The sequence below is a fragment of the Rattus norvegicus genome, chromosome 1 (genome assembly GCF_036323735.1).
Source record: "Rattus norvegicus strain BN/NHsdMcwi chromosome 1, GRCr8, whole genome shotgun sequence".
Classification (NCBI taxonomy): Eukaryota; Metazoa; Chordata; class Mammalia; order Rodentia; family Muridae; genus Rattus; species Rattus norvegicus.
Genome location: NC_086019.1, coordinates 240,517,441 through 240,545,202, shown reverse-complemented (window position 1 = coordinate 240,545,202; position 27,762 = coordinate 240,517,441). Strand labels below are relative to the sequence as shown.

The following is a 27,762-nucleotide window of genomic DNA, read 5'->3' as shown; positions in this document are numbered from 1 at the left end:
CTGACTGCAGCCCTGCTACATTCCATAGCTTATTTCTATTAACTACATTCTGCCTTTTCGGAAATCTAATAACAATCATTAAATCATCTGACGACATGTTGGTAGATGTTTAAATACTCATTTGTCTTCTTTTCAACTTTTTAAAATATTTTTTACTTCATTGAGATAAACAAATATGGAAACTAATCTACTCAGATAAGTATTAACTCCCTCTGTTTTAAGACCATGGTTGCTTAAAGAACAGCCCTGACATCTTCCAGGGGCCGGATGGCCTAAAAGTCGATATTTTTAGCAGGATTCTTTTTGGTGTGTAATCCAGATTGCCTGAGAAAGAAACAAAGGAAGGAAGGAAGGAAGGAAGGAAGGAAGGAAGGAAGGAAGGAAGGAAGGAAGAAAAGAAAAGAAAAGAAAAGAAAAGAAAAGAAAAGAAAAGAAAAGAAAAGAAAAGAAGAGATGGCTCTACAAAGAAGTACTGACCTTGTGACTGGTGCACAGAACCAGTTTTGAAACCCTTGCCATTCTGTCAGATGTTCAGCTTGAGTGGCAAATATAACGACAAAAGTCCTGCTTATTCTTAGTGAGCCACAACCACGTCTTACTCCTCTGTTCTGATCGTGTTTGTAAATATAGCTTTGGATGTTGTAATTACCATCATCTTCTGTGACCTTTGATATACTGCCTAGATAGTCAGCATTGCAAGGAAATATAAATCCTATGTCCCCTGTGTTTCATTCTAAATAGGTAAAAAGATAAATAGATAAGGGACGATGGAGAGAGGGAGCGAGGGAGCAGGGGGAGGGAGGGAAGGAAGGAAGGAAGGAAGAAAGGAAGGAAGGAAGGAAGGAAGGAAGGAAGGAAGGAAGGAAGGAAGAAAAAATTTAATTCCACCAGAGGGCATCATGACAATTTTCACTTGCAAAAGAAACTGTAATGGGGCAGCTAAAAATTTTCCAGATTTGGAATGTTGAAATAAATGAGCATAATTAAAACAGCAATACTTTGACCAAGACATTGGTTCAGTTATGACTTTACAACCCCATAGGTTGATTCATTTTGCTAAAGATATGTTCATCCCTTAGAGACACAATTTTGGCAAAAAAAAAAAAAATTAACAACTTACATTCCCAAAGAGTGATACCCATACATTGTTACCATACCCCAAGCTTCAATCTAAATAAGATTTTCCTCCCCTTTTCAGAAATTTTGTTAGGAATTCTACAAAACTTTCTAAATGATGGCATTTTACTACCAATCACGACTTTGAAAAGAACCACAAGACAACAGGCCACCCTGCAGGAGCCCTGTGCATAGTTGTTAGTGGAGAGGTGACATGGAACACCAGTAAAGCTAAAGCTCAGGTGCTCGTTCATTCATTATTCATTCATTCATTCATTCATTCATTCATTCATTCATTCATTATTCATCAGTACAACTATTAAGGACCCATTACGCACTACTTTCCTGGGCTTCTAGGCTAGTAATAGTATATGAAATACTAGATTTTGACTTAATAGAACATGACTAGTAGAGAAACATATAAAAGAAGGGCTAAGCAGTCAAATAAAAACAATTCTTCGGTCAAGAAATCAACAGGAAGCCAATAAAAGGAATTCATGAAAGAAATAGCAGGGAACTTAGACCAGCTCGTAGGAAAGGCCCTGGGAGCCTGCAGTCTGATGACGTGACGACAAGAGCAGCCTGGCTAAAGGCTCCTCTGCTGGGGTGAGAAGTTCTGCTCTAGGTACACAAAGGAGGCCTCCATGTGCAGAGCAATATGCCCTAGGCAGAGGCACTCACAGTGAACTCAGGCTGGACCCTGCTAGGAACCTTGAATTTCATTTATAGTGTAGCATGTTCCAAAGTATCGATTGAGCAGGACAAAGATGAAGTTAGGGGAGCAAGGGAAGCACAAAACAAAACTGGAGCAGCGAACTGAGGCCCCAGTACAGAGTACAGTGGCTCAGAGGAGAACATGGCAACCAGCGGTATGACATAAGCACCTGACTTCAGTGGTTTAGACGTGGCATCCGCAGGCCTTACGGAGGCATTGCATATGGAAAGAAAGTTGAGATATAAGTGATCTGCATGTTTTTAGCTGGGACAACGGGGGGGGGGGCTGTTCTTCCTAACGTGCATGGAGATGTTCCTTGGGCGATGTTTTCAAGCTCTGTGTAGCGAAGGGCAGGGAGCCCTTCACCCTTTCTGCATCTCCCACTAAACTGTAGCTCATGTGGCTGCTGGTGGTCTGTGATCAGAGGATTAGCTCTCTGTTCCTCAGAAGAACTCCAAATTGTTCTCTCCAGAGACTGTGGTGTCAACAGCCCTGGATTAGAGCTGGATGAGCTCAGCTTTTTTCTTACTAGCTGTGTAACCTAGGGAATGTCATTTCACTTCTGCAATCCTTGAAGGTCCTTCTGAAGACAATATCAGTGATTATACGGAGCCCATTTTGTAAAAACTGTAAACAGTTACATAAATAGTTATTTTTGTCCTCCTTGTCATCTCAGCTGCCACCTTTGTTACAAATAACCTGCCATTCATTTTGCCCTGTCCCCCTCCCTTTGCTTCTTGCCTGCTTCTTCTACCTCCTGTCTTTTCTGCCAGATAAATTTGCTTCCCTGCAAAAGGCTGATTATTTGGAGACATCATCACTAGCCAATCAGAGCTCAGCATTCCTTCTGGCTGGTAAGCCAATCAGATGCAAGCTCCAGGTCTCCTTTCAGTGTTGCTAGGGTTTCAGGTCTACTTCTAAAAACTGGCTTGCTTGCTGCTGGTTCATTCTGTCCCTCTCTTCCTCCAACCCCCCTCCCCATCCCCTTGCTCTCCAAACCCTTCCCTTTCCCTCCTCCCCTCTTTTGGGTTTGGAGCAATTCCAAATGCTTAAGCCTTCCGGAAGTTTGGGTTATTATGAATAAGCAAGGTTTAACTGTGTATTTTTTCCCTTGAGAAACAGGGCAGCTTTTCCACATTCGACTTTGAAAGCATGTGTTTTAGCAGCTTAATGTCCCTTGGTCCATAAAACCGAATTTAGTTGTGTTTAAGGGAATTTTTTTGGTGCGGAGTGACTTTTATTCAGATGACTAGAAGATAAACTGGCATTGAACTTGGCAGTGAGACATCTTGTCATTTGAACCTCATTGGGCTAACACAGCGGATTCTAAGTATGTCAAAGCTGATGGTGGAAGATAATATTTGATAGCACTCAGTTGTTCTGTTCTATCTTGAACTTTCAGTGATGGGATTAGTGGTGAAAGTCACTGGTCAGCAACGATGGGGACTCTCACTTTATGGCTAAGTGGGTGTTCCTTCCATCACATCTGGACCCATGGGTCCTCTTTAAATGCTCTCCAGCTGGGCGAGTGAAGATGCCCTCGACACAAACTGCCTCTGCCTCCCGAAAGCATAAGGGCGATGCCAGATTGACTAGGAGAAAACAGCAACAAGAGCTATGTCTTTCTCCTAACCTTTGCTGCATTCTTAAGAGCTGGAGCAGCATAAGGATTCACAGTGTAAAATGACCCAAGACAGGGGGCACAAAGCCAGAATTCTGTCAGAAGAAGCTTAGAAAAGCTTAATGATTAACAAAGGAGTCGCTGCCTTCGGGCTCTGACCTTTAGAACTAACCAGCTTTAAGCTTTTGGTTCTAGCCCTTCAAGTCACTTGTATCAAAGAAAAAGGTACTTCCTAAAGACATTACCGTCCATCCATTCAAAAAAGAAAAAAATATAGAAGAGAAAAGGTGTCAGTACTAGGGAATGTGTTCTCAGACAGCATGGTCTTAGTCCTAAAAACAGTATTAATTGTTCACATATTTTAATTATTTATTTGGGGAGGTAGCCTTTAAGGAAGGCCTTGGTGTTAGTGCATATCCTGCAGGTGAAATGTATGAAATTTGGTTAACATGGTAACGGCTCTAAAAATACCTAGGCTACAGTTTAACCACAGAGTTTCCTCCTTAACGTAAAAGAGCCGCTGCCATGAGGTGCTCGAAAGTGCAACAAGAGCCACGTCTGACTCCGTGCAAGCAGCCTCTCGAGTCAGGCCTGGCAAGGACGGTGCACTGCCACTCGGCATCAAAGCAGCAATTAAAGTTTCGTGAGACCATCCGACAGAGCGCAACCCAGCTGATCCAAATGTCTACGCATTCTCCTCTCCCTGTCTCTACCTCTTCTGCTCCCACCCACAGCAACCAAGCAGGGTGTGGCAGGGGTTCAGTCACTATAGCGTGACCACAGGGCCTCACCCAAGGAAAAACGTGGGTCGCAGAGACCCAAGCGGGTAAGGAGGCTACAGCAGTTTTCCCAGCACTCTCTGCGGAGACTCAGATAGAGGGTGCAGGGAAGGTAAAATTGCTCACTTGAGGTTTTTTATCCGAGAGGCCCTCGCTTCACAGAACAAAGGGTGGTGGAGGGTGTGACCTTTCCCTGGATGGCTTTGCAGTTGCCCAGGTCAGGCAGGTTCCTCTGAGCTCTAAGTCTCCTTACAGGGTTAAGAGATTTCTTACAAAAATCAGTCTGTCAAGGTTGCATGACTTGGTAAATGAAACCACTGACACCCGTTTATACTAGAATTTCAGATAAACAATGAATAATTTATTTAGTAAAAGAATGTCTGGTGCAATATTTGGGACATTGAAGACATTCCTTGTTCATCTGAAATTCAGATCTGGGTGTTGTGTGTTCTACCTGGTAACTCCAGTAAAATCCTCTGGGCTTCTTCCGTAGACTTCTCACCTCCGAGAGCCTGGACTGTACTGTTTGCTTAAGGCCTTTCCCTTCGGCTTGTTTTGGTTTTGTTTGGTTTTGCTTTACCCTGCCTCTCAGACCTCGGGTGGCTTTACAGACCCAGAGGTGAGGACATGAAGTAGCAACTGCTAAGCTCTGTCTCATCTTAGTGTGTGTGCTTTTGATGCATGCAATGTTTTTGTAATATTTCATTTTATGTGCGGGGGTGCCTTGCCTGCTTGTATGCCTGTGCACCGTGTATGTGTCTCGTGCCAGCAGGGGCCCAAGGAGGGCATCAGATCCCCTGGAACAGGAGTGAGGTAGCTGTGAGAGGTCCTGACGGTGCTGGGAATAGAAGATAGGTCCTCTGAAACCGCCTTTGCAATGCCCCTACCTACTGGGCCTTCTCTCCTGCCCAGTGAATGGTCTTTTGGAGGGGGTGTCTCTGGCTGTCCTGGATCTTGCCAGTTTGGCCTTGAACTCACAGAGATTTACTTATCTCTGCCTCCCAAGTGCAGGGACTAAAGGAATGTCTAACCATAGGCTGAATGGTCTGTTTAACTAGCACAACCTTCTGTGTGATAGGCTACTTAGAGTCTACAGAAAGAGCATGTGACCTGACCAAGGTCACACAGCTAACAAGCACCAAAGCCAGGCGAGACGGACGCTAACTAAGCTGCTGACTCGGTTGCCATGGCACCAGCGCTGTTAAGTGTGGCTTTGGTGGTTAGTTCACACTAGGCTCTCCCTAGTGCTTCACACTTCATAAGCGAAAGACACCACCTGCCAGCTGAACTAGGACTGTTCTCCCTCAACTTAGACAAACCACCGTGTTTGTCTCTTTTCTGTCAGCGTACCTCCAGCATACTTCTGATCGCTCTTCCCTGGAGTAGCTCTAAGTGCTCTCTGCATGTTGTATGTTATGATCTATATGATGTGGCTATGTGGTCTCTTAAGTGGTACTGAGGCTGTAGGAATAGTGATTACAATTTCCTACTGAGGGATTCAAAAGCCATGGCTCCTAGGTGTCGAGCATTTATTGAAAGCCACACATCCTATACTTGGCACCTAAGAAGTTCAGATTTAAGTCGGAATTGATTGACTTATCAGTATACAACGTTAGGAAAGACTGTGAACTTCCATTTCCCTACTAGGTCATTATAAATGGCTAATTATGCATGAGGACTTCTCTCATGTAGAGGAAGAGCTGGCCACATAGTGAGCACTTGACAAATGAAGGCTGAGATGGTAGTTTTGAAAATGATCTTCTACTGGGTATTGTAGTTTGGATATAAAAAGTCCCAAATGAATCAGAGAAAGGACCAGAAGAGCTTGAAGGGGCTCGAGACCCCTTATGAACAACAATGCCAACCAACCAGAGCTTCCAGGACTAAGCCACTACTGAAAGACTATATACATGGACTGACCCTGGACTCCAAGTGCATAGGTAGCAATGAATAGCCTAGTAAGAGCACCAGTGGAAGGGGAAGCCCTTGGTCCTGCCAAGATTGAACCCCTAGTGAACGTGATTGTTGGGGGGAGAACAATAATGGGGGGAGGATGGGGAGGGGAAGCCCATATAGAAGGGGAGGAGGAGGGGTTAGGGGGATGTTGGCCTGGAAACCGGGAAGGGGAATAACAATCGAAATGTAAATAAGAAATACTCAAGTTAATAAAGATAAAAAACAAGTCCCAAATGCCTTTCTGATGAAGGCTTAGTCTCCAATAGTGTTGCCTTGAGGAGTGATTGGATCAGGAAGTGCCAACGTCACCAGTAGACTAGTCTTAGTTTTAGGGAATTGGTACTATGAGGGTAGCCATACTCTGACACAGTGATTGTCTACCTGTAAGTCATAACCCCTTTGGGGGTTGAAAGATGCTCTCATTCAGGTCACATATCAGATATCCTGCCTATTAGATCATTACATTACGATTCATAACAATATCAAAATGGCAGTTATGACGTAGCAATGAGAATAATTTCATGGTTAGGAGTCGCCACAACAAGAGAAAGCGCATTAAAGGGTCGAAGCATTAGAGGTGGAGAAGCACCTCTCTGAAGGTCGTATCTTGCTCCGGCTTCAGCTTTCTCTCTGCTTCTTATCTGCCAGGAGAGGCTTTGTTCCATCACACTCACTGCATGATATTCTGCCTCAGTGCACAAAGGCCCCAGAGCAATGAGGCCAGTAACTGGGACTGAAACCCTTGACATTATGATGCACAGAAAGCCCCCTCCCTCCTGCACTTTCTCAGACATGTTGTCATGGTAATAAAAAACTAACACCTTTGACAATGAGTGTCATCAACGAATATTCTGGGTTAAAGATTGGTTACAATTATTTTAGATTTTGCAGTCTAAGAGGTAAAATCAAGGATATCATGTAGGCAATCTTTTTAAAAGAGAGAAGAATTCAAACTAATCCTTGATTTAGTAGTTGTCCATAATGCATGGCTACTGGCAAAAACAGAATGAGTTTGCTTGGGAAAAGGGGAAATGTTTTAATTAATTGGGATTCATAGTGTTTCCTATCATCAGAATCGACTGTACATGTCCATCTGCTAATGCTCATTCATAATGAGACCTTGCGTATTTCATCTTTGAAATGTCTTTTCACACGGAGAGGTACTGCCAAATGCTAACGTGTGTCCACGAGCATCTGAGTTTTATTGAGAATACTCATTGCTTGCAAGGTGGTCACCGAATCCCGTTCAGTTCTTCTCCTGCTTTGCCTTCGGTGCGCTGTTACATTTGCTTCTTACAACTCAAGGGTAGGTAGGAGCACCCATGGTGCAGTTAAATCAGTTTTGAAATGTGAAGATTGTACTTGACTTGCATCGAGGCCCATGAAATATGCAGCTGGATCTGAAATTTCAGCTCAGAAAACAGAGCCCTGGACAGTTGAGGTCTTGCTTCTTATTTCAACTTCTGTCAGAGGCAGAAGTAGGGAAAATAGCTTGACATCGCATGTCAGAAACATTAGTGTTGACTTTGCCGAAGTATAAATTATACTGAAATGCCAATTTTTTCTTTTAATTTTGGTTGAGTTCATTAAGAACCATTATCAAGTCTGTAAGAAAGTTCAGTTTTGAAACTATTTAGTGTGCAATTCTAATAGTGGGTGGTAGTCTGTGTCATTCAAACCAAATTTAGTCTTGGCCCTGAACTAAAAAAAAAAATCATAATAATTTATTACCATACCTTAGCAATCAGCCTGCTATGTGGTAGAAAATAAAAACATTCAGATTCTGTTCTGAAAAAAAAAATGCATGGATCTAATGCTGTTTAAAGCCTCAAAGGCAAAAGGGTCTCACCATCAACAAGGCTACTTCAGTAAAATATGCTCGATCCAAATATTTTCCCCAGAACACCTGCTGTGAATGACACAGCACACAGTCATTGGTTTAGGGCCGTACATTTTCACGAGCTATATAAATTTTTACAACTAATATTTTTTTTCTACCTCGAAGCAGGTGTTTTTACAACTCTTTGTTGACAGTTCTCCGGGTTGTAATTAATGTCCTCGTAGCTTTTCTGGAAATATTATCACCTGTAGTCTTAAAATACAGCTTGTTCATAGAGGCTAATACTTCAGTTAGTTCAAGTGCAGGATTGATTCTTCAACTCAGTAATAACTACTCTATTAGTTCCACCTCTCAACAAATCCAGAGTCATGGTAGCCACTCACAGCCACTTGCCTGAACTGTGAGTTTACACTTGACGCCATTTCCAATATTCTTGGTTTTTTCCAACAATTATTGTGTCAAAGAGCTAACAGTATTAAATAATTTTCTTTTCTCTGGATAATTTCTTCAACATCTATAATCAAATGAAATTTAATTTATTCATTATCAATATACAGCTTTCATCGCTTAAGAAGTAAATGAGCTATTCAGAAATTTATTTTAGTTACAAGATTATTTTCTCTTTTTTTTTCTGTGACTAAAATCCAAAAAAAAGGGAGGGATGAAGTTTACCTTTTGAAAGCTTTAGACTATGGCTCACCAGTGGGAATAATGTGATGAGCGTTTTTAAACTAGTACTAAAGATATATCTGGCATTTTTAATGTTTTACATCTCAAATAATAAGTCATTCACACTCAACTGTACATACCACTTGAAATCTGCTCTTCTTCTTTGATATAATGGATATGGGGTGATGATCTCAGTAAGCACTCAGTGCATTACAGAATAGCATGAGCCTTCTCTCACATAGGGAGTACCAGGGTCAATATGTTTGCAACATATGTACCAGAAGGATTGATTGGAAGAGCATGTGAGAATGAGACAAGAGTCAGATGGGCAGAGTTCATTAATATGCAGTACATAGAAGAAATCCTAGTTGTCGGCAAACATACAGGAGACCACTTCCCTGGTTATTATGGTGTGGTTCACCATCCAACCTTAGTATCAATACAATCACTGGGCCTACCAGGTCAAGAACTCAGAGGCTCAGGAAACTGGACAGGTTATGTATGTGATGGACAGCTTGTCTCTTGATACTTGAAATTTCAGTGTCTGAAATCTCAGCTGGATAGACTCCAAAGCCAAATGACAGCCAGAAAGTTCTAAAGTCTTCCTGAAGCATCTTCACTCACAAGGTTTTGGTTTGATGGCGGTGCAGGCTGGAGGTCTTGGCCAAACACCCATGTTAGCCTCTGCAAATGATGGGAGAGTCTCCAGAAGAGCATGTCTGCGTTCCAAAAATTAAATCTCTCAAGAGAACGAGGCCGAAATTGTGGTTTTTATGATCTAGCATAAAAGTTACATATTGTCAGTTTTGCCTTAATGAAAAAACTTTCTGAGTCCAAAGCAAAGGAATATACAGTGCAAGCCTCTTGGCAGAGATGTTAAAGTCACTCTTGAGCAAAGAAGGTGGATAGGCATTAACATTAAGCTATTTTGGAAATTAAATAACAAAAATTTTTTATCATATACAAGATTCATAATTCTTTTCAATTTGTTCATTCCTTGGTAGAGAGGAGGAGGAAGAAAGAAGTTGAAAATAACAGAAACAGTATGAAAACCAGCATCATTTTTAACTATGAAAAAATATGATCTCCAAAGAACTTCTTTCTGCTCAAAATGTTGTTAAACTTGACTGTTTTAATTGTTAACAATCATGAAGTAGTAGCAACCAGCCCCTTCATGTGTTTCTGCAAATCTAGACAAAACATCCAATTTGCAACTTCAGAAGGAGGTGAGAATCATAGAAAAGCAGCAGTGGAGCGTCACAGAAAACACTGTGAGAGATGAGGTAAAACACAGACATTCTCAACAGGAGATTGTAAGGGGCATAGCAGACAATAGCCTGCCACACTGGACAGAAGTCAACGGGAAGGGAGAGGGTCTGTCCCCACATTCAACTTTGCACAAAATAAAACTCTCCAGAAGCAAAGACTGAAAAACTTAAATTTTCAACAGTAAAGTAACAAACAAGCTACACGAGACAGATACTGAGAATTTACCCAGAGCCACCTTCCTGTGGCACTGCCTATAACACTAGGCAAGGAAGGAGCAAATTCCACGAGGAACTCTCCAATTAAAACTGCTCTGCTATAAAATGTACCAAATACTGTCACAACTCTGTCTCCAAACTCCAAAGCTCCCACCTCATCCTTTAAAGCCGTAGACTCAGAGAACTACAGGAACCCCAGGATGGGGACTGCCCAAGCTAAAACAGGAAGAAATACTCATGCTAAGGCCAAGGGTACAGTGGTTCTAAAGATAAAAAGATCGATCTCCAAAGGTAAACACGACTCAGGGGAGGACGGCATCAGATCCTTGGATGTTGACATCCTTGTGGAGAGAAGAGGACCATCCAGCACACTTTGAGAACAGAGGCTGGCCTGGTTACAAGTCCCCTGAAGTGACATGCCTTAAGATACAGTAAATCAAAAAGGTTTCCAATAGCTCACAAATGAAACAGCATTGACTAAAGAGATTACAGATATTGGAGAACTTCTGCACAATAGAGAAACCATTTATTGAGTGAAAAGATAGTACATGAATTGGAAAATATTTTCTAAGTGTCTATCTGACAGAGGTTTAAAAACTAATATATATATATAACTTAAAAATTAAATATCTGAAAATCAAACAATCAAATCAGCATATGGACTAATAAAATGAGCAGTTCTCAAAGAAGAAACACAATTAAGAGTCCATTCAACCTAGTCACAATAACCACATATTAAGAGAGGAAGAGCAATAAGTGCTGGACAGGACGTGGAGGTGGGAGTGAGATCACATAGTACACTGCTAGATAGGTTGTAAATTAATTCAGCTACTCTGAAAATCAGCAAGCAAAAAGTAGAACTACTATAAGGCCAGTCTACACTACTCCTGGGTAAACACTCACTGAACCCCAAATCAGCAGAACAGAAGCTTGTCCATCTGTGTTTATCGCAGCACTATTCACAGTTGCAAAGTTACAGCTTCAGTCTCAGTGTCTGTCAAAAAATTAATGGACAAATAAATTTTAGAAATATATACTCCATAGAGTTTTATTCAGCCATAAAGAGAGATGAACTTATATTGTCTGTAATAAAGTAAGTAAAACAAAATGATCACATTAAGTAAAATAAGATTCAGAAAAATATCTCATGCTTTCTCTCATACACCGCACACATATGTAGGTACACAAATGACATAAATATCAAAGTGAGAGTGCCTGAGAGAGTGAATGGAAATACTGGGAGAAGGGAACAAGAAGAGGGTGGGGTATGGACATGGTCAAAAAAAATGATATATATTCATGAAAATATCTTTATGACAGTCCTCACTATCTACAGTGAATACAGGACAATAAAACACAAAATTCAAATTTTCTGACTTTAAAATAATCCTTAGGATTATACAATAAAAATACCATTTGGGCAAATGATAATAAATATCATTTATAGTTATGAATATAATAAATAATAAATAAATAGTATAAGTTATATGTAATAATAAATTTTATGCATAAATAAATACTCATCAAATATTTGATGTTTACTATTAAATAATAAAAATATGATAATAAATTGAAGAAAAACATTCAGCTTACTAGTATATGAAACAATTACTAACTTTGCTCGTTGTACTTTAATAGCAACCTAATCTCATAGCCATATGAGCACAAAGTCTCATGTCCTTGATCCAGCTCGCTCTTTGGTATGAGGGTGCATATGTTACCAAGCACACGGTAGCACGTTTTTGTTTTGTTTTGTTTTTTCCTGTACTCATGCCGTCTTCAACTGGGAGTTGGACAAGAAAGGTGGAAGACGTGTTGGGTGGGACGGAGCAGGAAACTTTTCTGATCTTAAAAAGCCAAAGAGATGTTTTACTTAAATAGGATTTTCCAATACACAAAATTCCCTTCCATGATGATTTTTAGTGATGGTAGATATTGAAACTTATTTATATGAGAAGAGGCAATATTCTTACTGAATCTGTTAGAACAGTTTGTATTTTCACAAAAGAAAATTCTTCTATTTTTTTTTGTTATTTACCAAAGCCAACCACCATGTTGTAAATATGAGTGAGTTTGTGCTTACTTACTGTCCTAATACTATTCATGCCATGCCAATTTTATTGCTAGTTACATAACATATGACAGGAGATCTCATATATCTTACACAGTTGGATTGCTGTATGGACTGTTCTGTGAGTCTCACAGCCTCACTCTGAGTTTAGCACCTGACGTTATTGAAAGAGAGGATGGGACCCCTGGTAAAACACCATGTCTTTCCAGATCTGCTCTTCCTGCTATTGCACTTTGACACTCATACAAGCCTATTAACTTGAAAATGCTAATGGAATACAAACACTAGGTCTACAAATGCTACCTAAATCCCTCCCACTGGACCTATCTGTGCTGTCGCCCAGTGTCTCAGTCGGCATCACTTGGAATAGGAGCAAGATGATGTTTTCATGGGATCATGCTCAGACTTTCTCCCTTTGCACATGAGTCTTTATGCAAAAGGGAAGCTTGCACAGTGAAATCGTTACTGAGTGAAAAACCAGAGTATAAATCAGTTTTCACCCCAAACATCTTTGACCTCATGAACTCAGAATACGAAACAATTACTTATTTTGCACATTCTGTTTAAACAGCAACCTGATCTCATTGCCCTAGATGAGAAATTGAGGAAGATAATCAAAACCTTACAGTAAATATTTACAGTTCAATATCATGAATAAAAGGGAAACAAAACAAAAGGAACAAGAAAAGAATAGTATCCCCTAATGTGTATTAATAATGTTTTTAAAACAGTGAAGAGAGAAGATTGATCTGAAACCCCAAAATAATTGTGCTTTCATCAGATTGGAAAATGTGTTGTTTGTGAAAGTACAATTATTGAATCACAAAATCCTATGGGATTACATTAAATGAAGGCTAGTACCTCTTATCATTTTTGTGCCCTATCTCATTTTATTTGGTTTGGCTTTAGCTGAGCATTGTGGGTAGGTTATTTTGTAAATAGAAAAGCAGCTTGTGGGTCTGCAAATGCCAAAATGAACATATATATATATATATATATATATATATATATATATATATATATATATATATATATATATATATGTAGCTCATTCCAGCGGATTCCAACATTTTACCTTAACACTTCAGACTCCAGGTCCTGGCAAACAATGTCTTATGATTTCCAAAGCTGTGAAAGCTTTGAATTGAAATATTCTCTTAAGTCTCAGTACAAAGTGACTCTGCCCCTATATACAGGAATATAATATAGGGGTGTGTGTGTGTGTGTGTGTGTGTGTGTGTGTGTGTGTGTGTATAAAAATAAGAGGCGACATGTAATAAAATTTTTATTGTTGTGAATTTTAGAGCAACTATATTGTTCATGAATGGCATGTTCTGAGGTAATTAAGTGGCTGGGCTAGGAAGAACAACTGTAAAATATGCATGCTATTCTGTGACATTTTCTATAATAGCAGACACAATGCTGTATTTTCATATTCTCAGCACTTTTCCGGCAGAAAGAATGATGGTATAATGGTCTAAAAAGTTTAGAATGTGTGGAAAGAAAGAAGACATCTTCCAATCACTTCACTGCGGTTTGCTGACTTACAATATATGTTCTAAAAGGAGAACCAGAAAGCCAACCGCATTTAGATGCTGAAACCCCCAAATGAAAATTCCTGAGGACGAAGTTGTCGGTAACCAGAATGAAACTATTTTATATCTTTGTTCAAAATCCATCCTCCACTCTAGTAAATGTCTAGTGGAGAGGTATTTATCGTGCCCAACATAGCACATAGTGGGCTTGCAGTAAACAAATCCTAAATTAACTAACCCTTCATTATATCAGAAAGCAGTTTATACAAGCTGAAAGTGCTGGGTTCTGTTTGTTTTTTTTTCATAATGGTGTGGTTAGAACTTGTTGCTATAGAAACAATCAAATGTTGCTTCAGCTTCAAAGAACCTTCAGATAGAGAAGACTGAGGGGCAAGTTTGCGATGCCGTGATTGTAAGTCCTAAGGTTTTGAGGAGCCTGACTCTGACTTTGGTCACAAGGGGAAAAGAGAGGAGAGGCAAAGAGGTAATAGAAGCAGAATCCGGAAATGTAGACATCTTTTCACCCTGGCAGATTGTTCTTTATAATTACATAGGTAGGGAGTCAGAAAAGGAGAGAGAGAGGTGGGGGAAGAAACAAAAGACACAAAACCACCTCTCTGAAGTCTGGGAAGAAAAAGGAGGACCCACTCACTGCGCATGCTCATCACTGGCTCACTGGGCCTTCCCAGTGCCAAGGCCTTTGGAGTAGGATGGTCCTGTGTGGGAAGGATCACTGTTCAACCACGAGAGCCTAAGGACTTGCTCCTAAAACTCTGCCTCGGTTATTTGCATCTCCACTAGGAGCAAACTAAGATGAAGCCATGATCAGTTAAGGTATTCTGCTAATAAGCTAGAGGTACTCCTGTGCAGTGCACTGACTGGTAGGCCCCAGAACTGGGAAGTATGACGATCAGTTGGTCCCGCTCAGCGGAAACTTTATTTCCCTTGAACACCAATACTTCTGAAATTCATCGCATAGACTTAAAAGAAATCTATGCATATTAACTACAGATAGCTTACATACTAAATGTTTATATTTGGGTAATAGTATTCTCACCAAGCAGGTTAGTATAAAAATAGCTTAATCCTAAAATTTTCAACAAATTACAACCTCAAGAGATCATAGCGACATTCATTTTTAATAACATGTATATTTAATTCTGGATTAGAGTTAATATTAAGAAAAGTAGCCAATTTAGTGGTACATGTCTACAACTCCAGCACTTAGGAAGCCGAATCAGGAAGATCACTAGTTTGAGACTATCCTAGGTGATAGGAAAAAATATCCAAAATGGCAGGGTTTTATTCATTCTCAAAGACAAATGTCTAAATTTTCAGCCTCCTAAAGCAGATTTCTTTCTGGAAAAAAATTCATAATTTGCATTAGGATTTCAAAAATACACACATCCTCAAATAAAACACTTTGGCTTGCCTAGTGATCCACTAAGTATTTTCTTGTTTTATTTTTATCTTCTGCTCCGAAACACCAAGTCAGAAGATGTCATAGTGTGATACTATCCTGATGTATCCAGGCAGGAATGTAACTCAGTGGTGAAGCAAATGGTTAGCAAGTAAAAGGCTCATGGTTGAATTCCCGTGTGTGTGCGTGCATGCGTGCATGTGTGCGAGTGTGCGTGTGTGTACAGATATATAATTACACACAAACACAAAAGATATGCTAGTGATAGCTCAAAAGCCTTTACAGCCCAATTCCTATTGTGATTTTGCAGCTCTCTTTTATATGCTAGGTATTGTGTGAAGTTCTTTCTATCACCTAATCTCATGTTTTAGCAGCGCTTTAAGGCAGGGGCTGTTATTACTCTCATTTTACAGGCAAGCAGATGCTGAGGGAGATTAAGTAACTTGAGGAAGGTCATACAGATGTCAGAACCAAATTCAGACCCAGATTTTTCTGGCTCCGGAGATGCCTCTCAGGATAAAAGAAATATTTCCCCGGGGAACTCCTACGTAGCTATAACTGCTGCAGTCTGTCATCAATAAACTCTAGATTTATTGCTTGCCAGAAGGACTTCTGAAAACTGTGCTTCCCAGCTTAATGACAGCTATGCCTATGGAGTCCAAGTGCGCACTCAATTTATTCCAGGTGAAGTGAAGGAAGACGGCTCCTGTGACGACGCTATTACACAAAAGGAATGACAGAATTGTCAAGCTCCGTCCTGGCTTCCTGTGGGAACCATTTATAAAATCTTGGTCTTTCGGTTCTATTCCTACATCCCTTTTAAGTGCAGCAAGACCGGCTATTCTGGTTAATACAGCTTTATCCTTGTGTATCACAGAGCTGGAAGGCCTAGCCTTAGGAGTTACATCAGTACAGTGCGTGAACTCTCTCTTGAATTCAACATAAAAGTAAAAGCAATAAGTAAGTCAAGGACGTTTTCCCTTGATCAAAGCCTAAACAGTTACAAGTTGCCCTCCTAACCTCCACTGCAAGCGACACGGTGGCAAACCAGGGAGAAGCAGTGCTCTGTAATTTGCTTCAAGCAACGAACTTGTGGTAGAAAGTTGAGCTTGAGCAAAACGTTAGCATGAACAGTGTTGCTTTTGACTACCATATTGGGAATGAGCACAGAACTTCCACCCAGCATATTGCATAGCCCATGAGTTTGATCTTAAGTTGTTCATCTCTGCTACTCATGAGAGGAGAACGTTATTGGACGTTGCTTGGCTGCCTTCCTAGAGGAGACCAGAAGAGCATGTACTTCATACAGTTTTACCCAAGGTCCCAGCCAGGGAGATAGAAAGGAAAATTATTAATTGTTGTCTCTCAGGGTACTGATAACACAGCGATTTGTTTCAATATTATACTCTCATGAATTTACCAAATCTAACATGGGGATGTCTTCACTGATAGTTGGTAACACCCACATAAGAACAAGTCACAGAACCTGGGCATTCAAAGTTCATGAGATATAGTTTTTAACCACACATAATTTATAATCTAGTTATTGATTTTCTGTTGTGATTATTTAATAATAAAGTAATCGCTTCTTTAATTAGGATATATAAAATGAAGAAGCACTCTATATATTCAATTGATCTTCTTCCCTTGTGGCAACTTCCCAAGCCAGTAGTAGTAGCCCTATCAGACTTACCTTCAACACAGTATCCAAACCTCACGAACAGTGGTAACTCGTTAAAATCTTCAAAAATCTCAGTTTCGTGTTTCATAACTCTGAAGTAGGATGGTAGGTAAAGACGTAACCAGAGACATAAGACTGCTGTCACTGAAAAATGATAAACTTTTAGAAAATCTTTACACAAAACCACACTGATAAAGAGTAAAGGAGGAAGCCTCTGGGGAGAAAGCCTTTGCCTTCCACTGACAAGATTCACATCCAGAACATTCATATAAGGAACTACTACACCATGAAAGAAAAAGTCAGACAACCCCAAATGAAAACATTAGGGCCTGCCCGAAGAACTCAGTCCAAATGGATGGGTGCTCAGAGTGTGTGTGTATATATATATGTATATATATATATATGTATATATATATATGTATATATATATATATATGTGTGTGTGTGTGTGTATGCTTACATGGATGAGCATGTAATATCATATATATTAGATGCATATTAGATGTGTAGACATATATATCTATCTTAAAATGAAACTGTTTATGGTTTTCCCTGTTATATAAAATCAAATTATTATAATTGCAATAGCCATCTAGCCTGATTTCTTAATTACATGCCTATAGTCTTCTCCTTTACCCAAATTTACAGTTATTACAACAAAAAGCAAGTCATGTGCATCTTAAACTGACAAAGCAGTAGTAGCTTCCAATAGGAATCAAAATAAAATCCTCTGAGGAGACATATTTCTGTCAGCTGAAATAAAACAGCCACACTGTCCTCACCTCTAAAGCGTCCCCTTAAACTGCTTTATTTTCTCTACTTCTTACTCTCTAGCCAATAATGAGAGTGGAATGAGAAAACCCGTTTCCTCCATATGCTTTAAGCCCCTCAGGTCAGCATGAGAACCTGGCATAAGGTAAGCAATTCTGATGGATGAATATTGTGTCACCAAAACCAGAAAACAGGAAGAGTACACAGTATCTGCCTTTTAAAATAGAGTACAAACGCAGAGGACTGAGGCACAGTAGGAAACTAAGAAAGTTAAATTACTGATGTTACTTAGACATACGGGCCAAGCTTCTGTCCTTGCCTTCTCCTCCTCTCCTTTCCTGTCACCACATGTGCACAAATGTGCATGAAGACATGCTTGAAGTATCACACAGTAGGAGCAGGTCCCTCATGAATTCTTCTCTCACCTTTTAGACCTTTTACTCCCATGATAATCACAAAATGTCTCTTATACTTTACATATGCATACATATATATCATGCATACATGTATAAAACGATAGATGAATTAAATATTGTGTACTATTAAAATACATATTGCACTAATTAGAAATGCTATGCAATCCCATTCGCTCACAGTTAGATGAAGACGTCAGATGGTGGCATTCAAGTAAAAGGTGATTACACAGATTATGTACTTGCATTTGAGCCTTGCTTTATGATCGTGTGTGTGTGTGTGTGTGTGTGTGTGTGTGTGTGTGTGTGTGTAAAATGAGACAGGGCCTCATTATGTAACCCTATGCTGTCCTGAAACTTATTATGTAGGTTACAATGGCCACAAACTCAGATATCTGCCTGCCTCTGCCTCCAGAGTTCTAGGATTATAGGTGTGCCCCACTACTCCTAGCCTTCATGTATCTTTTTTCTATACCATGATACTTAATAAGTTAGTACTTTCCTTTCTGAAATACTGAAATATATATATATATACATACACACACAATACACACACATACACACACACGCACACATACAAACACACACACACATTTACCTATATAAATGAGATCCTTCAAAGTTAATTGCTTCAGCCTAAGGAATTTCTTTCAAATGAAATGGGACTGCTTTTAGGTCTAACCTGTATTTCAAAAATCAGAATCTTCACATCCTACAGATGACATTTTTGATAAGTGAGTCTGTTGAAAATTGGATCGTTTCAGTCAGAAGCCTAACCTCCCACGCCCCATCAGACAAGGTGTTACGGTTAGTTGCTTTTTCTCTGTAGATGCCAATTACCTTTTCAAAGGGCTACCCAAAGGGATTTACCACTTGACAGTTTGTTTAAACCTCAGCTAAATGTACAAATATGGTGGAGGTGAGATCCAATTTGGCTGTCGACCTACTTGACCCTTTAGTTTCAGTTTTTAAAAAAAGTGTTTCAAGCCTTCATATGCACTCAATAGCTCATGATTTTGTTTGGTTAGTTGATTGCTTTGTTTCCAGTTTTCTTAATTTAGAGATCGTTTGGTTGTGTTTTTAATTCCACAGATGGACAGTTTGGGGAAATAAGCTTAATTTCTGGAATTTCAGCTCTCACCTCTTCTCTTTCAGAAAGCAGAAAACATAACTCAAGGCATAACTTGAAAAGTGCATTAAATTAATAAAACTGAGGCCCTTCATTTTCTGAATATAATGGGGCTAATGTCAATGAGTATTTATTAAGCAAGTAAAGCTTCTTTAAAAGGCAGAAAATGATGCCTTGAGGAAGTGATAGCATTTTCTTTTCTTAAAATAATATTTATTTGATGTATATGAGTACACTGTCACTGTCTTCAGACACACCAGAAGAGGGCATCAGATCCCATTACAGATAGTTGTGAGCCACCATGTGATTGCTGGGAATTGAACTCAGGACCTCTGGAAGAGCAGTCAGTGCTCTTAACCCCTGAGCCATCTCTCCAGCCCCAATAGCATTTTCTTCTGAGTGTAAAATAAGAAAAGTCAATGTCTGAATTCATCCTGGAACTCCATTCACCAAGGTGAGAATTCCAGCTTCATTGAGGCCAGTCTGCATGATTAAACCTCTCCAAATTGTAGTTTTCTGGAAATGTGAAATAATAATATTTAAAAATATATAACGTGTATCATACCAAGACTTTATGAAAGTCAACACCATAATTCTAAAACTGTGTGGCCAAGTATGACTCTAACAATATCTGTAGTTTTTGCTGATGTGTGGGGCTGTTATTGTGCTTCAGTGATGTATTCAATATTCTTCCCACCTCTGTATTCTCCTAAAGCCATTTCTCTGAGGGCTGACCTAAGATCCTTGATAATAACTAGTTCCTTTAGACTCGGATATTTCTCAGCATGAGTATTTTCCACATATTCTGCATCCTAAGTGTGCTCCATAAACCTTGCCGCCTTGCTGTGGTGGTGTAGCAGGGCTGTCCCATCAGACTGATGACTGAGGCATGGCCATCTGCTTAGAAAACGACTACCATGCAGCAATGGAAAGGTGACAGACAGGGAGTAAATGGCATAGAAGTATTGATGGGGGCCATAAGAAGTGAAGAGTCAGTCCTCTCACCTGTGATATGGAAATAATATTCAGCCTCATAAGACTATGGTTATATTCATGTGAAACGTCATGCTGATAATTAACAAAAACAGTCAACACGTAGTTAAATGGACAGTAAACAAAACCTACAGTGGTGGCAGACAGTCTGTGACAGCAAAAGGGATTTGAGGCTAAAGCATCCACTGAGCCAGAGTTTGAGAGACTTCATCGGTATCTAACGAACTCGACTCTTCAGCTCCCTGAAAGCAACTGTGCCAACATTCATAAACATTCTGGGAAGAAATAAGAGCAAAGAGCACTTCACGTTCCCCTCAGAAGTCATGGCCAGTAAGATGGGACTGCTGTAGACAGTTGGGACTTGTTTAAAGGAGCTTTGGATTTGATGACTCAAGGAAAGATGGTATTTTTGAGGTTGTTTTTGTTTTTTCTTCCATAGTAATTAGTGAACGCCAGAGGCAGCAACTGGCATCTGTGAGCTACTCCTCTCGCTATGCTCTGGGCCTCTTTTATGAAGCAGGCATGAAGATTGATGTCCCTTGGGCTGGCCAGTACATCACCAGTAATCCCTGCATACGCTTCATCTCCATTGACAGTAAGAAGCGCAACACAGGTTAGTATTCTTAGGATTTCCCTTGAACGTGGGACAACGGTGGGTATAGACGGAGAAAAATGGTGGTTCAGTGTTCCCATTGTGAGCAGAACAAGTGTTTAACGCCAAGCCACAGGGGACAAAACTTAATGTCTCATTTGCTCAGTTATGAAATACACAGTGCAACCAGAAAGGTTTCTCAGAAAATCATTCATCACGTGGATTGTATTGTTGAGTTCATAAAAATAGTGTCCAGAAGTTTAAGATTTCAGAATGCCCTCTGTTCTATTGCCTTAATCTGGATTGATGTACATGCAGATGTTTTCTCATTGTCTGCTTCTTGGTGGGGGTCCTTTGAGTTATTTGGGTTTTTTGTTTGTCTGTTTTTTTTTTGTTTTTTTTTTTTTAATTTAGTGATTGCTGAGCTTCCCTGGCTAGATTAAAAAGTGAATTTTACCATGCTATTAAATCCATCACTTCCATATTATTTTGATATCTGTGTACATTTCATCTTTTTTAAGTGAGACAAAAATTAGTCTACATGAAATGTTTGGTGAGAACCGTCCTAGTATCCACTCTACACTTTACCTTTTGGTTAAAAAAAATGAAAGCTTAAATTTGATTTATAAAACCATGTGTTTTAGAGACAGAAGCAGGCAGACCTCTGAGAGTTTCAGGTCAGCCTGGCCTTCAGAAGGAAGGAACGGGGAAGAAGCAGAGGGAGGGAAGAGAAAGAGAAAAAGAAAGAGAAAGAGAGAGGAAGGGGCAGAGAGAGAGGGAGAGAAAGATGAAAAGTAAGAAGGATGAGAGTAAGAAAGAAAAAGAGGAGGGAGGGAAAATGAAAGATTGAGTCACAAGAAAAAGGTAACTGATTCATTTCAGAAAAGAAACATGAGTGTGTATTCATAGCTGTGGGATTGTGGTGCTGCCTAGGGTAATGTTTTTCATAAATAAACGGCAATGATCTAAGATGACAAAACTCGCAGGAGGAATTGCAGTGGAGTTTGTTACAGTGCCTCAATGCACAGCAATGCTTTCGTCAGCCCATTAGTTAGAAGTCTTGCCTGATAAAATCACCAACTAATGTCTCTTGGCTTGCCAGAATTTCATGATAGACCTAGGCTGCTTTTTCTATCAGAGCACACAATCTAAGAAAAATGTTTCTTTTATAACTTAAAACTCCCCAAGGGCTGGACTGCTTATGTTAACATGATACCACATCTATATACGATCAGCAGCTCATGAAATGCTCTGGGACAGCTATGGACGTTAGCTGTTACATGTAACCGTCAACAACGCTATAGCTGCTTTGTTCTGAGGAAATGAAAATAATCCCTGATCCTCTCAAGTTATATACCATGAATACAACATTATCTTTGGTGTGTTCCTTCATAAGACAGGATATGTATCAGGGTATATATTTAGCTATACATAACAGAAAAAATAGGCATGTTTAAACAACATGAGGTCACTTGATAATCCACTATGAAAACTTGATCTGTTTTTTAGATTGATATGTTGGAAATATAGGGTGCCTCTCAGTGGTAGAGCATTTGTCTGACACATGCAAAGCTAGGTTCAATCCTTAACACAAAATAAAATGAAAAAATTCATAGATTGAACACTGTGCTGATCAATATTTTTATTACAAATACCCAAGAGTTCAACTTCCAAGGAGGCTGAGTGTCATAGCCTATGTTCTCCCATATAAATATAGACACACATGTTTAGAGACAAGAGTCTCAATATAGAACCGAGGTGGCCCAGAACTCACTATGTAGAACAGACTAACCAGGAAGTCCATCGATACCTGCCTGTCTGCATCCTGCGTGCTGAATCACAGCCTCTACGGCCACACCCAACCTATCTTCAAGTTTTATATCCATGAATTTATGTAGGAGTAGTTGTGGATATAGGACATGAAACCAGAAACTGAGAGAGAAAAACAAAACAACACAGGATTTGAGAAGGAGCCATGGGAGGAGCCATACAATGTGTGAGACATGAAAGTCGGAATTACCGGGTACAGAAGGGCTCAGTGAAAAAAGAGCAGTCAGGGACAGAGGGTCAGCACAATGTGGATGAAAATGTCCTATGGATACCTAATATTTTGTCTCAAAGTTTTTTTGAAAAGTGAATGGCAGAGCAAAACTATTCACCTCGTCGAGAGCAAGATGCTAAAATAAGGAATTGGCTGGCTTTTTCATCCCTCCTCATTACTTCTGATTTTTCAGTCTAGTAGATGTCTTGCCACTCAGTAATCCATCTCCGGAAGCATCCTCACAGACACATGCACAGGACATCGACACTAAACTCCCAGGCAATTCTCAGTCCAATGAAATTGACTAACAACATCACCCATCACAATGAGATGATATTTGGAGATTCAGCTCAGGTCGTATTGATTACCTGGAGTCCTAAGGACTTAGCCCAATAGGACAGCAACCTTATACAAACCAAAGAGAAAAGCCTCCCTTCTCTCTCCTGCTACTTTCGTATAGCAAGGGAAATGTGTGGCAGGGATATAGAAAGATATCAGGAAGCAAACCCTCACCAGGAACCAGTTCAGCTAATGCCTGGGTCGTGGGGTTCTCTGACTCGAAAACTGAGAGAAATAACTCCATTTATGTGAACTACAGAGTCTCCTTAAGGCCTCACTCCCATCCATCCATTTATTTATTTATTTATTTATTTATTTATTTATTTATTTATTTATTTATTTATTTCCAGATATTGAAGCACATTAAAGTCTAGCAGCACACTTTAAAAGAACCACCAGTGACTGCAGCTTCCAGACAGTCTGTCCAATAGTTCTTTAATCTGCCAATTCTCATAACCACTAGTGAAGCAAATGAGAGTAACATGAATGTGAGGCAGGTGGGATTATCACAAACCTACATCGAGTGTACTCCTGGAGCTGCTGTCACAGCCGTTAGCCATGAGAAGGAACACTGCCTGAATAAAGGAAAGTTTTGTTACAGAGAAAGGAAGAAGGCAACCTGGTGGCTGTGCGGCCCTCCATACTTCCCACTATCTTCCAGCAGAATTAAATCTTGTGTAGGAGGTAAACATCTAAATTTATTATGAAAAGAAAAGAATCATATATATTCATATATACCCTTTAAGATCTATAAAAATTACATTACACCTTTGAAAATGGCAAAAAAATATATTCAGTAAACTTAATACAAACATTTTTCACCTTTTGGCTAGATTTCTGTTTCCCTGGGAGAGGTTAGATTAAAAAGCTGGATTGTGTGCATGGGAAACAGTGATGCTTTCTACCAGGAAAGTCAGACAAGAAAGAAAGAAATAGTCCTACCCATGAACAAACTCAATTTTCTCTACAATGAGGTGGGGGAGCATGGGAAAGCACCCACACAACACTGAAGTAACAATTTATAAAACTGAATGGATCTGAAAAACTGAAGCATAATATCACGAATCTCTCGTGGTTATCAACATTTTAATAATATATAGTTAAATTTCTCTTAATATCAACAACCACACAATTTTAAAGCCGAAGAGCCAGAGGAGTCAGAAGTTATGTTTGTTATCTGCCTGTTGTCAAGGTCTCTCAAGGCACCGGGAAATACCCACCTCTTCTGTCAATTATATGGAAACCTACTGTACATGCATTAGCCGTGCAAAGTCTCAAGTAATAACTTCTCTTAACATAAAGCCTTACTGTCTTCACCTAAGCAGTTTAATTTTTTCTATCAGAGCCCAGAGCACTGTGTCAAGCTAATTTACCATGATATTAATGTGTTTATAACATAATTCCCATATTTTAGTAATACTGGCGTCTAAATGGGCAAGTAAGAGACATGTTGTTCTTTCTGTGGCCCCACCCCATATCTAGCCTTTGGGTTATTTCCTTGAATCAAAACCTAGCACCGTAACACACACACACACACACACACACACACACACACACACACACACACACACACATACACTGGAAGGGACGTTTGTGTTTTGTTGGAGTAGAAAATGTAGGTGTACATAAGACACACAAAATTTACCAGGACTGCGACCACAAATGCAGTCTGTTAATGAATCTCCAGGGACAGAGGATGCAGTGACCCAAACCAAATGAAGGTCAGGGCCTACTCATTTGTCACATGCCAGAAATAGGCAGGAAGTGCAGAAAGCCACAGCCAGAACCAACTTTCCCATCAGGCAAAGGATGGAAGGTCCAACGTGTACCAGACCCAGCCTCAGGGGCCAACACTTTGAGTGTGCATCAGTTAGCTTCTGTTCCCAGTGGCTGTGTGGGACACTTGTTCTTCGGGGACTCTTCTGTGAGCTCTGTTATCAAACCAGACATATTTATGCCTGGTTTAGAGAGTTCAAAAATAGCTCGTTACAAGAAATTTCTACAGAAAAGACATCTCCGTTTCTTCAATAATTGATGTATTTGATCGACCGCACTCGATCATGGATCATTGGAAGGTAAACCAAGCCTATGTCAGTACCTCAGGACCCACTTGAGAAACCAGACTTGATGTCATCTTTTATGCTTCCTATGTGGCAGGAACATCAAGCAAGATTGGTCTGTCCCTGAAAGCATTCAGGGTGTTGGAATTGGACTCGAGGATTGTGTAGGCTTAAATAAAAAAATCCTTTGCCATATTAATAGTTTGGATCTTGACTGTCTCCCAGAGGCTAATGTGTTTAAGACTTAGTAAGTGAGACCTAGTTACTGGGCATATGACCTTGAAGGGGACTCTGGGGCCCCAGTACCTCTTTTTCTCTCTATTTTGTTTCCCAGTCATGAGGTCAGCAGCTATACTACGGTGTGCTCCCTTCCTGCATTAATACACAATTAAGTGAGGAACACTGACTTTGAGGGCAAATTGACCCTATCTTTTACTTACGCATATAGAAAGAAGAAAAGTGGTTTTGGTGAACGTATTGCCAGTTCTTGCTTTGATATGTGGTACTTATGTATTCTATAGACACCTGAGTAGCCTTGTATGGATGGTAAATTAGTTCAAATACAAGTACAAATCCATTACCTTGTAGTTACCACAGAGGGCAAAAACTGAGTAATTCCAAGGAAGACTGTAGGCTCATAGACAAAGATTCTGAAAATAATTAGCAATGTTGTTCACGTAGAAGAGCAGGAACCAGCCACATCAGTATGTGTCTGCCCTCTGAGGTAGCTGAAGTCCCTCAACTTGTCCTTGGTGTTAAACTAAGCCAGGAGTTAAGTTGTTCATAGTCAACTTACCCCAAATACTTACTACTTGTATAACAATAAATTACTTAACACCTCTGTATTCCCCTCAGTACTCAGAGGAAATAATAATCCTAAAGACTTATTGAGGAATAAACAGTGCAAGTAAGAACTTCACATGGCACTTAGCAAATAATAAGTCAGTGTGTCTGACTTACTATCTAAAGACTCTAATGCTCAACTTAGATATTATATTCTCTAAAGCAGAGTGTGTAAGCAAAGGTCCAAGTTAAATGAATCGGTCTTCTGTTATCAGTACATTTAGGATTCTGGACAAATTAGGTAAATAGAACATATTAATGATCTTGAAAATAATTAATCACATTTTTATCTTGCATTCCTTTTCACAGATGCAAGATATTGATGATCAATGAGTGAACAATGGATAGCCATCTAAAGCAATTAATGCAATTTGCAACTCTAGAATCATAATGACCAATGCACATAATTGAATACTTTTCAACATCTAATCAAAGATACCCCTTTAACTTGTTTAAAAAGAAGATAAACAAATTTGGAAAACCTATCTTTATCACATGGGACTTATCATTGCAAAAGTTTTGTTGGGATAATTTAATAGCAAATAATAGCATTATATACTTCCTTTAATTACAATTCCCCACAATATCTGGAAATGTTCTTCATGGGCTGTTTATTGCATAAACTTTTTTCATCGTGAAATACAAGAAGCAATAAATAATTGTAATATATCCAAGAAAAAGTCCAGTCTGCTTGTGATCACCTAGTGGATTTTCTTGATTATTCCAACTAAGTGGACCATAAGTGATATGACAGCATGAAATGACCTGCTTTGAGCTTTGAATAATGTGGAATTATTTGAAACTGCAGAACATGAAGTCTAAAGAGGTAAAAATATTATAAAGAAAACACAAAAAGAAAAAAGAAAAGGGAAAGACAGGAAGGAAGAAAGGGAAATAACCATAATCATAAAAGTCTGTCATGTTTCCAGCTCAGGTTTCTGCTTTCACATCTGAGTTATCAGAGAAAATAACCACCTTGCTAACATAGCGGGCACTAACAACTTACCAAGGCTGGTTTATAGAAAGAACAGCTTTTAGTTATAAAACAGATACTTCTCACATAAATCAAGTAGGTCATTTTAATTAAGAGAAGTCAAATTCTAATTACAAATAGGTATTGTGATAGTTATATCATAATAGATATAGATATATAGATGATATAGGTAATTATTGATGATAATACCAAACCTTGGAGTAATGACTTACAAGAAAAAGTTTTATATCTGAGTAATAGATATTGAGTTACCTTTTAGAGTAAAAAATGTATACATATACTCATACATAACTTAGGTAAACACTTAGATAAAAGTACATGTCATATATGCATATATATTTTTAAAGTATTAAGTCCAGAGTGTAAAATCCTCTCATTTCACATATATTTCCTACAGTTAAAAACAGAAATGATCTTTCATTAGAGAATGAAATAATTCAGCCTTTTTTGTAAGGAGAACATTTGCATACAAAGTCAGACTAAACAACAGACCCCTTTTAGCCTCTGGCTTTCCTGTCAATTGGTCCTCAACAGGAGATTACATCTAAGATAACACTTGTCCACCCACTTGCCAAGCAATTTGTTTCAGTATGATAATTAGTGCCAGAGTTGGAAGGAAATAGAATATCAGCTAAATGTTTACAGCAAAAATAGTCTAAAATATGAAGTATATTACTGGTACACCTATCTGTGTGTTTGT

The 27,762-nt window shown here is 39.3% G+C and overlaps 1 protein-coding gene across 6 annotated transcripts in view; it reads left to right on the top strand.

Moving 5' to 3' along the window:
• The window catches only part of Rnls (renalase, FAD-dependent amine oxidase), a 272,771-nt gene that overhangs the window by 178,270 nt on the left and 66,739 nt on the right, over positions 1-27,762 (top strand). For 5 of the 6 annotated variants that reach the window (XR_010055152.1, XR_005489056.2, XM_006231294.3 and 2 more), the window contains exon 5: positions 20,633-20,806. Coding sequence is in view for 4 of the 6 variants with exons in the window: in XM_006231294.3 (XP_006231356.1) it covers positions 20,633-20,806 (174 nt within the window). In the remaining 2 variants the exon portion in view is untranslated. Of the gene's footprint in view, positions 1-20,632; positions 20,807-26,377; positions 26,738-27,762 lie in introns of those variants that run through there. The other variant, XM_039084508.2, reaches the window with a different exon arrangement.